We start from the raw sequence: 13,454 nt of genomic DNA, 5'->3' as shown, positions 1-13,454 counted from the left end.
TAGCTCGGTAATTCTGAGGACCAGAATTTCTTGACAAAACAGAAAAACAACATTGGGTTGAGTCAACCGTGGGTTACAGTTCTAAGGTGTCTAGGGGTATGTTAGTGATCCATTGAGCACAAGAATACATTCAAGTAATGAGATTTCTATCCCTCTTAATAGTACTACAACCTATACTCAAATGAATTTAAAATAAATGCGAGCTTCTTCCAGTTGAAGCGAGGTGTTGTAGTTTTCTTTGTAGTAGAAACTGAGGGGTCCCATGTTTCTGTTTGCAATTTTCACATTAGTGTATATAATTGAAATTCTTATAAAACATCATTAGTTCTGTACATGCATCGTCATCTATGCACCAAAACCCACTAATAGGATTGATGCACTCACAAGTTGATTTGCATCTTGTGGCACTAAAGAAGCATGGTGGCTGCGGGATTTCTTGTTACTCTTGGTGGTTGCTACCACCTAGATGACTTAGAGCTGGTGGAGATCGTTGTGCGTCGCTTAGTGATTGTGCAAGGGCTTCAATCGATTGATTGCGAGAGGCTCGGTGCTCATCCTCATGGAGATTGTGAAGAACGACTTTATTGGAATCGAGGCTAGTTGGAGTGCCTTGTTGATTGATCTGTCTTATAAGCAAGCACCATTGATGGTCAAGCTTGAGGGCTTTCTTTGCTAGCGAGCGGAGCAACAATCAAGGACGCGCCTCAACGAGGACGTAGGTTGCCGGTGAGTAGCCAAACCTCAGGTTGCGTCTCTTGCCCCGTTGGTTTCCATCACTACACCTCAGTTATTTACTTGTATTCATCTTGTGCGTGTGTAGTGCTTTTGTAGCCCAAGTAGTTAAGTAGAGTAATTCAAGTAGTTGTCTCTCTTGTTTAGCTCGACTAGTTAACTAGTTTGCCTCGAGTAGCTTGTGTGCACTAGAGTAGCTTGCTCACTAAAATTATGTAGGAAGGATTGCCTTGAAGTGCTAGGCTAGGCATGTAGAATTGTTAGGAATCACACCTCTTATATGAGTCTAGTCGTGTTGTTGTCTTTGAAGGATTGTTTATAGCTATTCACCTTTCCTCTAGCCATCCATAGATCCTTACAATCTCCCAAATGGTGATGAGGGGTCACAGCTGTTTCTCTCCCTTCCAGCTCCACATACATCTGAGTACCTCCATTGAGGACGAGAACACACCTAAAGTAACTCTGCTTTCCTCCATTGGAAGCTCTCTCCACACCCGACGGGCATACTTCCAATTGAAAAATAAGTGTCCCCCGTCCTCATCCAGTCTATGGCACATAGGGCACCTAGTGTTGCAATCCATTCCACGGACTTGTATCTTGCGGTGCAGAGGCAAGCTATTATGTGCAAACTTTCCTGATGAAGTGCTTCACTTATTTGGAACCTGGAGAGGCCAGATTTTATTCCATGGGAACATAGTGCCATTGCCGGATTGTGAACAGTAGCACCGTACATGGCTATCATAAGCGTAATTTCTACTAACCTTATACGTCGATTTGACACTAAAAAGACCTTTTTGAGTCAAAATGCCAACCTAGGATAGCCAAAATGTCCTCCCACAACGAGATAGCTGATGTCACGCCAACATCCTCCTCATTAAGAATTGACTTAACCAAATCTTCATCCCACTGGTTTATCACTGGATTAATCAGTTCACATACTCGTTGGATTAGAGTTTGGCCACACAAACTGCTCACCATATGTGTTGTTCCATGCAACAACCACAGATTATCCCAAATGTTGATCAATTCTCCATCTCCCACTCTCCACATAATACCATTCTTCAGCAGAACATTGCCCTTCAAGATACTTCTCCATGTATAGACATGCCCTGTTTCGCACCCGCATTCAAAAGATTGATATCCGAGAAGTATGCCACATAATCATTCTGGATTTTGGGCAAGCCTCCAACTATATTTTGCTAGCATTGCCAAGTTAAAAATGGTGCAAATCTCAAAACCCCAAGCCTCCATCACGTTTTGGCTGTAGCAACTTATCCCGAGAAAGCCAATGTGTTTTATCCTTATCCTGAATACTCCAATATCAACATATCACCATGCTCAACTCATCATAGAAGGATTCCGTGAGATCAAAGCAAGGCATGCCATATGTTGGAATTGCCTGCGTTATTGCCTTAACTAAGGCCTCTTTCCTCGCTTTTGATAGCAGTTTCTCCTTCCAGCCTTGAATTATATTCCATATTCAGTCATTGATATATTGGAAAGCTTCTTTCTTGGATCCACCGATGTAGAGTAAAGGCCGAGACACTTTTCATGTTCCATTTCTGTAAGTAAACCAATAACATGCTTGATATCAGACCTCACCGTACTGTTAGTGTTTTTGCTAAACATGATTGCCGATTTCTCCTTGTTTATCTTTTGTCTCGAGCACTCCTCATACACGTCCAAGATGTACTACAAATGAGCAACATTACCATCCGCGGATAACAGGTGAGAAACACTAGGCATCCCGGGACAAATTCGAATCCCTTGAACCATATTTGTTGCCTCAGCATGGTGGAGAAGCGCTGAAAAACCTTCTGCACAGAGAAGAAACAAGTACGGGATAGAGGGTCCCCTGGCGCATGTTGAATGATTTCATGAGTTAACTCACCATTTACCTTGTTGCTCTTATGTGTGAGCCAGTTCCACTCGTATCACTCGTGCTCTCATCAAATCACAAAACATGGGCTAAAGCCCATGTCACTTGTTTGGTCTCTTCGCGGCCAACCTGGCGGGGCCGAACCGTTTTTTCTGCAAAGCCCGCCATACTCGCACAGCATAGGCCCCCGCCTAAAGAAACCCATCCAGCACACCAGGACGATGTGGCCTCGTGCGCTCCTCGCCTCCTCCACGTCCACTCCCCACGCGGATCCTCCCTAAAGGCCTAAACCCCTCGCGCCGCCGCCGCCGCCTCCCCCTATGTCCCGCCGCCCCGCCTGCTCCCTCGTCCCCCTGCTCCGCAGCCGCTGCTGCCTCCACGACGCCACCACCCCTCGGTCCTTCACCGCCGGCTCCGTCCCACCCGACGTGATCTCCTACACGTGGCCGCCGCCGCCGCCTCCTCCGCCCAATCCCACCGGGTCGTGGTGCCCGGCGTCTTGTTCTTCTGCGTCCCCGCCGCTCCCGCCCTTCGCGGCATCCCATCTCCGCGCCGCCGTCTCCTCGCTCGCCACCTCGCTCACCGCGCTCCCGGGGCCCGACCCGGACCCGGTGCCCGCCCTCCACGAGCACTCCTTCCCTACCCTCCTCGCCGTCTCTCCCCTCGCGTCGCTCGAGCTCCTCTCGCTGCTCCGGTCCAGGCCGCGGCTAGGGCTCGCCGTATTCTCATTCCGCCGCGCGCTCTCCCCGGCCCCCTCGCTCGGCGAGTTCGCCCTCGCCATCTCGCTCGCGAGCCGCGCCCGCGACCATGACGCGGCGGCCGCGCTCTTTGCCGACGGCGCCGCTATCCATTCCCCTAACCAGGGGCTCTACAACGCTCTTATGGCGGCATACATGCACAACGGCCTCCTTGACAGCTGCATCGAGGTCTTCCACGCGCTGGAGCGCGACCCAAGGTGCGGTCCGCCCAACGTGGACTCGTACAACATCCTCATCGCCCTGTACGGTCGCTCTCTCCTCGTTGACCACATGGAGGCCACGCTCCAGTCGCTGGATGCTTCTGGCCAACCCCGCACTATTGGTACGTACAATGCAATCATCTCTGGTTACCTCACCGCCTGGATGTGGGACAAAATGGAAGCCGTGTTTCAGGATATGGTGTCGGGCCATGTTGCTCCAGATGCTACTACGCACATGTTGATGTTAAGAGGATATGCACATGCCGGGAGGATCTATAAAATGGAGCAAGCTTATGAGCGTGCTTGCAAACTTGTCAGAAAGGTTGACATTGTGCATATTCGTGCAATGCTGTGCGCATACTGCAAGTTTTACCATGTAGGTAGAATCCAAAAGATTGAGGATTTGCTCAAGCAGTTGGGTCCTGATGATTACAGGGCATGGCTAAATGTGCTCTTAATTAAGGTGTACGCGCAGGAAGGGTTGGTTGAGGGGATGGAGCTGCATATTTCTGAGGCATTGGAACGCAATACCATTGTCAACACAATGAAGGTGATACGGGCCATCATATGTAGCTATTTTCGGTATGACGCAGTTGTCAAACTTGTACATTTTGTCCGTCAGGCTGAGGAGGCTGGTTGGAAGCTGTGCCGGAGCTTGTACCACTGCAAGATGGTGATGTATGGGAAGCACCATCGGTTGGAAGAGATGCATGGGGTGCTAGATGAGATGGAATGTTTTAAGATTGATCAAACAAAGAAGACATTTTGGATCATGTACAAGGCATACGTTAGTTGTGGGCGGAGGACTGAGGCCAACACTATACTTGGCATGATGTGGAAGCATGGGTTTGGACTTCCTCGCAACATATCTGTTCAATAACTTGTGAGTTGATACTCATTCTGAATATTTAAGTTCATTCACCAAGTTTATGTAGCTTTTCTTTTATATAATATATCTGTATAGCTGCAATTATAGCTGTTGATATTAGCATTTTGAAAAGTTGGACAGTGATGAGATTACAGCATATCTATTTTCAACTCGTATTACTGCATTTTCTGTGTAGAAAGAAAATTGAGCAATTTAGAAGTACCGCATAAACATCCATTTAACATTTTGGTAAGGTTCTAAAGTAGATGTTATCATAACAAGTTTTTTAATGGTGCTGGAGCGCCCGAGGTTCTTGAAGCAGTATTTGGCTAAGGGCCTGTAAGGTTTTTAGCTGTTCGCTAAGAGAATAAAAAAGGGCGTACCCAGTGCAGAGAGCTCCCGCTCTGTGCGGGGTCTGGGGAAGGGTGTCAGTGGCAAGCCTTACCCTCGCCTGTGCAATGCGAGGAGACCGCGACTCGAACCCGGGACCTTCCGGTCACAGGCGGTAAGACTCTACCGCTTGCACCAGGCCCGCCCTTGATCATGATAAGAGAATAAAACAAAGATTTTTTATTTTATTTTATCTTTGTTGATCATGATACTTAATTCACGAGCAGGGAGATATATCATGTTTCTTTTTTAGCTTTAAGACCCTTGATTCTAAACAGAATCAGATTTCTATGTCTTCGCATAATCTGGGATTTAGGTTTTATTGTTGATATATATGCCTTTCGTAACATATACTATAACAGAACTACCACAACCATGTCGATACTAGAGGAAGTTTTTCTACTGTAATGCTGACTGCACCCTGGGAAATTTCTTTTATATTTAGGCTCGTGTTATTGTAGTTTTGGGGGAATTGTTTTTTCTCAGTATATCAAACACCAAGCTGATGCTCATGAGTGTTTTTAATGTCAAGTACTAGTAAGATATGCATTTGAAAGCTTTTTGTGCAACCTATTAGGACCTTTAGGGTACTATCATCCAAGTGATTACTGAATATTGTGTACTGTTGTGTGTAGCTTTAAATTGCTTTGCAAGCTAATTGCTATGCTCATGTGATAAGTAATGTAGCTACAGATCATTCATTTGGATAGGTTTATTTAGTTATCACCGTTTTGCATCTTAGATGATGTACATAGGTTTATATCTGGATTAAGTATTTAAGGAGTCCCTTTATAAATATAGTTAGAAAAGACTGAGCTAGTCTTTTCTCGGCTAAAATGTTATGGTCACCCCGATCTATGGTTTCATCTTGTCATCAAATCCCTCCAATTCAGTCATGGTCTGCTGGTCCTCCTCTGTGTGGTGATTACCCCAATACCCCATAAGTGCAACAACAACAACAACAACAATAAATAGTACATTTTCTGCAACAACAACAATACCCCATAAGTGCAATTGTTACAATTCAAACTGCAACAGTACATTTCTGTTTAAAATAAATAGTAAGGCTCCATTTAGAAGTACCACACGCAACATCCTCATGACATTGTGATGAGGTTTAAAGTACAAGCACTACCGTAGACAGTTCTTTGTAATTCTTTCATGCATCTGTGGTTCTCTAAGCAGTCTTTGACTGAGGGGCTGTATGTTCTTAGTTCTTCACTAAGAGATTACAATAAAGAATTATTCCTTTGATTCTCATTTTTTAATAGGGTATACTTTAAAGCTCATGAACAGATTATGAATCATATTTACTTGTTTTTACCTTTCTTCACCCTTCCTGAAACAAACCTTTGTCTGTGAAGAGAATTTTCTCAAATCAGTTGGTTATAACCATACTTTACACACACACCAAAAAAAAAAAGCCTCAAAAACGCAGGAGAGCTGCGCTTCATTATATTAAGAAAGAGGGGGTAAGAACCCTTAGTACAACACACACCACACACACCCTTAACTTCCATACTTTACAAATTACAATGACTTTCCGTCCATGTTCCGTGACAGGCTGACAGCATAGTCTGGTAGCTAGATTATTGTTTTATCGATGCTTTTCGTGACACATGATATTATTCATACTACCACAACTGCATAGATAAAAGAGGGTGAACTTATTTTTGCTATGCTAACTGCACCCTGGATGGTTTTATGTTGTATCAAGGTATCAAGGCTCATACTATTCCACATTTTAGAAATTCAGTATATCTACATCTAGTTTATCCATATTAGTGCCTTCCGTTTGTGGAATTTCTTGATGTTAAAATTGTGTTGGCACGTAATGCAAATATTTTCACTAGCAAGAACATATTCAATGTTTTGAGGGATCCATGATTAATGGTTAACGAAGGGATATCTGCTCAAAATTTTACCATTAAAGATAGATAGCCTTATCAACTTTTGTATTATCAACACGGATCTCATCAATATTACTACCAAAGTTAATTGTTGGAAATATGGTTAAGAATGCACACTAGGGCATGACATAGATGTACAAATACAAGAAAGATCTGCAACAAGTGTTTCTGCAGCATATTGATCCCTTGTACGGTCCTATTGTTCATGTGAGTAGTGAGTCCATTGGTACTATAGCGCATGGCTTCAAGTTCGTTGGCATTAGTTGCAGTGCTTCTGTTCCAAATTATAGTTCACTTTATTTAGTTTTGTCCTAAGCCAAACTTCTCTGACTGTAACAACGTTTCTATAAAATATAAATATATTAACATACACAGATTCAAATAAATGCACTATCAAAACCTATTCAGTTTTTCACGGGAATTTAATGAAACTAATTTGATACTGTAGATGTTGATGCATTTTTTTCTATAAAAAACTTGGTCGAAGTTAGAGAATTTTGACTTAGGACAAAGCCAAAGTGAGAAGGGCGGGCCTGGTGCAAGCGGTAGAGTCTTACCGCCTGTGACCGGAAGGTCCCGGGTTCGAGTCGCGGTCTCCTCGCATTGCACAGGCGAGGGTAAGGCTTGCCACTAACACCCTTTCCTAGACCCCGCACAGAACGGGAGCTCTCTGCACTGGGTACGCCCGACAAAGCCAAAGTGAGCTATAATTTGTAACAGAGGGAGTAAATTATTCAGCTAAAGTAGTCATTTGAGTTTAGATTGCATATGTACTTTAAACATAGAATAAACAATAACTGTTCATGTTTAAAGTACAAAAACTAAGTTGTCTGCATTTTTTACAGGCTTTTTGAGAAAATATCACTGCCCCCCTCCCCCAAAACAAAGTGATAGGGAAACAATCAATATAATCAGTGAAAGCCACTTCTGCAATAAAAAAAAATACTGTTGTTGAGTTTAGCCATATTGTATTGTAATTTTCAACATAGCTGATGGGTCTTTGAGGTACACTTCTGGTAAAGCTTTGATTTATTAGCAAAGATGTAAAATGGAAATCGAAAACTGCTCATAAGGATGTTTATTTTATATTGTCTGCGTTGTTCCTTTCTACTTTTATATACCACGTTTATTTGATAAAATTAAATTTGGGAAGTGTTAGGACAATCAAAACTGTCCGTTTTTAACAGGCTCTGAAATGAAATAGGGAAAATGAGAGCTATGTGTTTGGGAGTGGGCGGGGTATGTCAGTATTTGTCAGTGTCCACTGAAAATGTATTGTAATCATGCTTGCTAACAGATTGTGGTTTCATGGTTACTTTCTTACTTGTCTATTTTATTTAAGCTCTAATTGAAGAATTGTTGGAGATGATGAGTTTTTCCTATTAATAGCCTTCAGTACTGATGCTCACGACAATTTCTAAATACATTTCTGTTTTGAGTGAACTTGATTGAAGAATTGTTGGAGGTGATGAGTTTTTCCTAATTATAGCCTTCAGTACTAATGCTCACGACAATTTATAAATACATTTCTGTTTCGAGTGAACTTGTGATCGCTAAATTGTATTGTAACAAGTTTCTTCTTAGTGGCAATGAACTATATGTAATGATTGTTTTTTGCAATCAAACTGAAGCTTACCTATTATATTAACTCACTGATGTAGTTATGATCATACATGTGCAGGATCTATCTGCTCCAGCTATTGGTGAAAATTTTTGCTTTCTGACAAGCTACCTGTTTTACTGAAATGCGCTTTCAATGCCTTTGCTACTCAAAGAGCAAAAGGACTACATGAAACCCTAGAGTTCCAGAGTTTAATAGAGGTGTGCGGCAGCAGCGATCTCTATGGAATGTAGTACCTGAGCAGACGGCTGAAGTTGATCTGTTCATGTTGGCCCTGCAACTACGTTTTGAACCTGCTGCCTTTTGTTGCCCATTCTTGTTCTGCACACAAGTTATACATCTGGCCATGGGACAGAGTCATAGAGGACATCCGGGGCATTTATTAAGACGATACATCACACTTACACAATACATGATTTAGCAAGGTGAAGATGAGGTGCCTTCGTGATTGGCATCGCGGTTCCAGCTTTATCATAGTGGAGGTACTACATGGAGATTTTGGCTGAATATTTATTCTGCTGCCTTGCTTTTCTGCCCCATATTGTCATACGGGCTGTTGGGAAATCAGGATATGTGAAGCTCGTTTGGCAGTAAATCTTTGAACTTTGAAGCTCCATTGTTCTCAAGCAATCAGCACTCTCCTTCGGAATCTCTATACTGGTGCTAGAGGGCAAGTAATGACCAAATTGATAGCCGGCAAAGCACTTTATGGTTTCACAGAAACTCAAGTGGTGTGATACATGCGAAATGTACATGTACATGACCTCGTCGATCATGTGGAACGAAAGGAACCACACAGTAAGAGATGGGGCTACTGATCTGCATATATTTTCTTTAGGGTCATTATAGTGGTGCCGCCGAGGCACTTTCTGGGTTCTCTCATTTTCAGGCTAAAAGGCATGACCTATAATGTTAGGCCTTTTCCCCGCTAATAATTGACATTTGCACCAGTTTTTAACGTGTGTGCAATGATTCTTTTGCCAATCATACAAGCTGTACTCAGGAGGACTGTAGTTGTCGAGCGTGTCTGATAGTTTTTGTCTTGGTTCCATGTACCGTGTGGCCTCTCCTTTAGCAGCTGCAAATAATTGTAGGCCTCTGTCTTATTGCTTTCAGATTGGAATCCAGGTGTTTCCAATTCGTTTGGTCTTCGCACTCCTTGTTCTGTCCTCTAGTGTGACCTGGAATGCGTATATCATGATGCTCTTGCTCTCAGGACTTTATCTTTCCTGTAAAAATAAGCTATGTGATTTATTTGTGAATTTACTGGTCTGCGCATTCATTCATTCAGTGTATAAAATGATTACCATTTTTTCAACTTTAAGATCGAAAGTTGATATCAAGTGTCTATTACACAATTTTGCTAGGAATCAGATCCTGTTTAATATATAAGTTATTGGCCAATGATTATAGATGTTGCTGGTAGAATGATCTGATCTGCGTGTGGAATCCGGATAATTGAAACGTTGACGATCAGTGGCTATATTCTTTTTCTAATTCTTGGACATTATCAGTTGGTGCCGCCATTAGGCCAAGGTCAAGAATTTGAGTTTATAAGCTGTGCCTGGCCTTCAATCGTCGTCACTTTCATACATGTTGGCCATGGCGAATCTTCTCTATTTGGTATTTTACTAAAGCACTCTGATCTATCTACTCGTACGTAAGCACGCATCAGAAACAATTAGTTATTATGTAAAAGAAGACAGAGAAGAGAACAGTGTAGAACATCGTTCATGAAGTGTTGTGTTCCAGGAAAGGTAAGCAAATTGTCTGTCTTGATGACAGGTTGACAGCTAGATAAGGCAGGAAGTTTGAGGCTTGGGGCATCAGTGCAGCACCACAGAGGGGCTACTGCAATCATTCTAGTATAATAATGTGACACTCTACCCGTAGCATAATCCTTGGATCTGAATGGATAAGAATGCACACATGGCACTATGTTCTTTGTACTATGAGCCTAGTTATACCACAACCACGGTTTGGAAAAATTCGGAACTAGCGGAGTGGTTGGCGGTGGTCATGCATGATGAAACTGTAACTGAATTCAAAACAAAGTCAGCTAATTTTTTTTTTTCACAATGTTAAGGTCAAGCCCACCTGCCCCAACTCCCAATCATCGTTGACAGGCGGGGTGCCACCGAACACGACAAGGAAAAAAAGATAAGCGGGGGCCGGGGCGCGTTTGCAGCTTGCAGCCGGTCCTCTAATAACCAGGCCAACAACGATGTCATGACAAACACACCTGACAACATGTTGCTGGTGGAAATCCAGATCTAGCCATTAACCATGAGACGGTTGTAATTTTTGGCTCAGAAGCAACTACGCACTGAACCACCGAAGGAGGTGAAAAAAGGTTGGAATAAATCTCGTCTAATTAAAATCCAGTTGAATTTGTTTTCATCTTTCTTTTGTTTTTGGCAAAATAAAAAATTGGATGGAAATATCATGAGATTTTTTTCAGTCGTTTTCGGTTTTCTTGTCAGGACCTCCTTTTTATCAGCATGGAATATGGATGTTCTTTTTTAGTAGTCGTCGTCCAACGGTACAACATAGTCCGTTATATCATACCATTTGGCCGCGTTCGTTTCGCTGAAAAAACAAGTCGAAATACTATTCCGACTGATTTGTTGGGAGAGAAAAATACTGTTCCGACTAAAAAAACAAGCTGAAAAGTACGGATTACAAGAGAAGCGAACATGGCCTATGTGTATTCTTAGGCAGGCCAGGTTGGTGTAACTCCTTTTGTTTGGTAGACTAGTATCTATTGGCCTGATCTATACATATGTTGTTTGTTTGAATGCCTTGCCTTGAAGGTAGGGATGGTAATTGTACCCGCGAGTTTCGTACCCAATGGGTGCGAGCATGAGTATGAAAACTCACCTGCCAGTATATGAGGGTCGGTTATACGCAAAGATGCGGGTATCAAAATTTACCCGCGGGTACCAATAGGTACCCGCAATTTAAGAATAAATATGAATATTTGTAACATATGACATATGCATATTATTTCGGCTAGCAAGTTTAACATGTAATGTAAAGCATATGTATCGAACTATAAAGATGATATCTTTTTACGGATGATTTAATAAAGTGATTGTCATTGTGTGAGCTATTAACTTGTTACTTTAGTTCCTTTGTAAGTTGTGTTGTGTTATTTCTATGAGCACGAAGGACCAAATTACAAATTTACGATGTACTGTGCTTATGAGCTACTATATATATTGCACTAGTGAACTCTACGTAAGTAAGATTGACGTATTTGTCGGTTGTTTAACTATAAATTTATTTATTTTGTATCACTTTGATTTTATTATTCTATCTCTCTTGAATATACCCGACGGGCACCCGTCGAGCGCGGGCATGGGTACAAAATCTTATCCGCGGGTATGCTCGCGGACGAGTAAAAGCTAGGGTTGCAGGTATGCTCGCAGACGGGTAAATGTTTTGCCCGCACCTTACTCGACCCGCTGCCATCCCTAGTTGGAGGGTCCACACGTCAGCCACCCCAACCTGCGCACATGCCAAAGCCTGAGAAAGCGGCGCCCTAGAGAAACGAACTTCACTTTCGTTCCCCTCGTGGCCTGGCAAGGCTGGCATCAGGGTGCTTCGGATTTTAGGCTGTGTTTAGTTCCAAAAAGTTTCCCAAAAAATATTACAGTAGCCATCACATCGAATCTTGCGATACGTGCATGAAGCATTAAATATAGACGAAAAAAACTAATTGCACAGTTTGGTTGGAAATTACGAGACGAACGTTTTAAGTCTAATTAGTCCATAATTAAACACTAATTACCAAATAAAAACGAAAGTACTAAAGTAGTTAAATTCTCAAATTTCGTAAAATAAACGCAGCCTTATTCTGCACAAGCTCTCATGCAGAGTGAAGCTGCGTTACCAAATCATGTCCCGAAAGGACGTCTAGGCAATCGAACACATCCTGAGTGTTTTTACTATGGATTTATGACCGTGCACCCTTGTACCTTTTTTTATATCTTATTAGTTTTAAGAAGATATATAGATTAAAGTTACCTATGTGGTAACGGTATCATGATAAGTCAAGTCAGCACGTGAATTCATTTTTTTTGGTTCTATACGGGGTGTCGGTGTTTCTATTTTGCCTTTTCGTATCTCAACTGTTTGACACGTTTATGTTTGAATTAGTTTGCTCACGGTTTCGATTTCAACTTTGTTTATGTAAATAAAATACTACATAGAAGAGTGAAAACAAGAGATAATTTATCCCGTTCCCGTTGGTCTCCTCATCCTCTGTGCAAGGAAAGTACATCTCGTGCCTTTGATCTAAAAAACTCAGCTTCAACGCCCTATGTGCCGAATTTTTTACTTTTTAACCTTTGTTTTGAAAGTTATTCACAAATATGTTTTTGAAGGAAAGATTTTAGAATTTGGACCCTTAGCTCGGCGCTATCGATGCGGACGTCGAGCTAACACGTCTCGGCTCCAGCGCCCCGGGCGCCGAGCTCTTGGTCTCGAGACCAACGTGGAGATGACATGGCAGGAAGCTCGGCGCCAGTCACCCTGGCGTCGAGCTCGACGCCGTAGATCTTGGCATCGAGCTCGGCGCAGTAGATCTTGACACCGAGCTCAACGCCAGAGTGACTGGCGCCGAGCCTTTATTACGTATGGGCCCCGCCCCTCTCTTCCTCTCTCCCTCTCCCTCTCCCTCCAGAGCAGAGCCCTGCCGTCGCCCGCGCACGCGCCTCCACCGGCCATCCTCACCCGCACTCGCCTCGCCGCGCCCGCGCCGCGCTGCCACCGGGCCCGCACCGGCCACCCGCGTCCCGAGGCCGCGCCGCGCCACCGCGGCCGCCCCGAGGCCACGCAGGAGCGCCGCGCCGCGCCGGTGCCCTCGGTGGCCACCCGCGTCGCGCCGCCACCGTGGCCGCGCCCTCGCCTCGCCCGACGTGCCGCCCGTGGCCACCTTGGCCGCGCCCGCCGAGCTGGACTCGCCTCTCAGAGCGCCGGGCATCCCGCACCCGCCGTCGTCGGCCGCGCCACCGCCGGCCCGGGTCATCGGCCTGACCTACGCCCAGCGTCCGCTACGACTTCGTCGACGTCGTGGATCAGTCGTTGGAAAG

General features: G+C 43.8%; 1 protein-coding gene across 6 annotated transcripts; it reads left to right on the top strand.

Moving 5' to 3' along the window:
• The first annotated feature begins 2,848 nt into the window (after window positions 1–2,848).
• LOC136517085 (pentatricopeptide repeat-containing protein At2g30780-like) lies at window positions 2,849–9,342 on the top strand. Of its 6 annotated transcripts, none has more exons than XM_066510605.1 (4): window positions 2,849–3,945; window positions 4,033–4,119; window positions 4,192–4,452; window positions 8,419–9,342. In XM_066510605.1, exons 1-3 carry the CDS (start codon window positions 2,932–2,934, stop codon window positions 4,447–4,449), a joined length of 1,359 nt encoding a protein of 452 aa, XP_066366702.1. In that variant the 5' UTR covers window positions 2,849–2,931; the 3' UTR covers window positions 4,450–4,452; window positions 8,419–9,342. The 6 variants fall into 6 exon arrangements, with proteins under 6 accessions (XP_066366702.1, XP_066366703.1, XP_066366698.1 ...); XM_066510606.1 differs by having other exon boundaries at window positions 2,850–3,945; window positions 4,045–4,119; XM_066510601.1 differs by having other exon boundaries at window positions 2,850–4,119.
• The last annotated feature ends 4,112 nt before the right edge of the window (window positions 9,343–13,454 follow it).

This window comes from Miscanthus floridulus, chromosome 17 (assembly GCF_019320115.1).
Source record: "Miscanthus floridulus cultivar M001 chromosome 17, ASM1932011v1, whole genome shotgun sequence".
Classification (NCBI taxonomy): domain Eukaryota; kingdom Viridiplantae; phylum Streptophyta; class Magnoliopsida; order Poales; family Poaceae; genus Miscanthus; species Miscanthus floridulus.
The sequence above is the reverse complement of the archived record's forward strand: the minus strand, read 5'-3'. Positions and strand labels throughout refer to the sequence as shown.

Bases quoted from the DNA above. Each gene is read 5' to 3' on its own strand.
- LOC136517085 (XM_066510600.1), top strand. From the start codon at position 2,932: ATGTCCCGCCGCCCCGCCTGCTCCCTCGTCCCCCTGCTCCGCAGCCGC.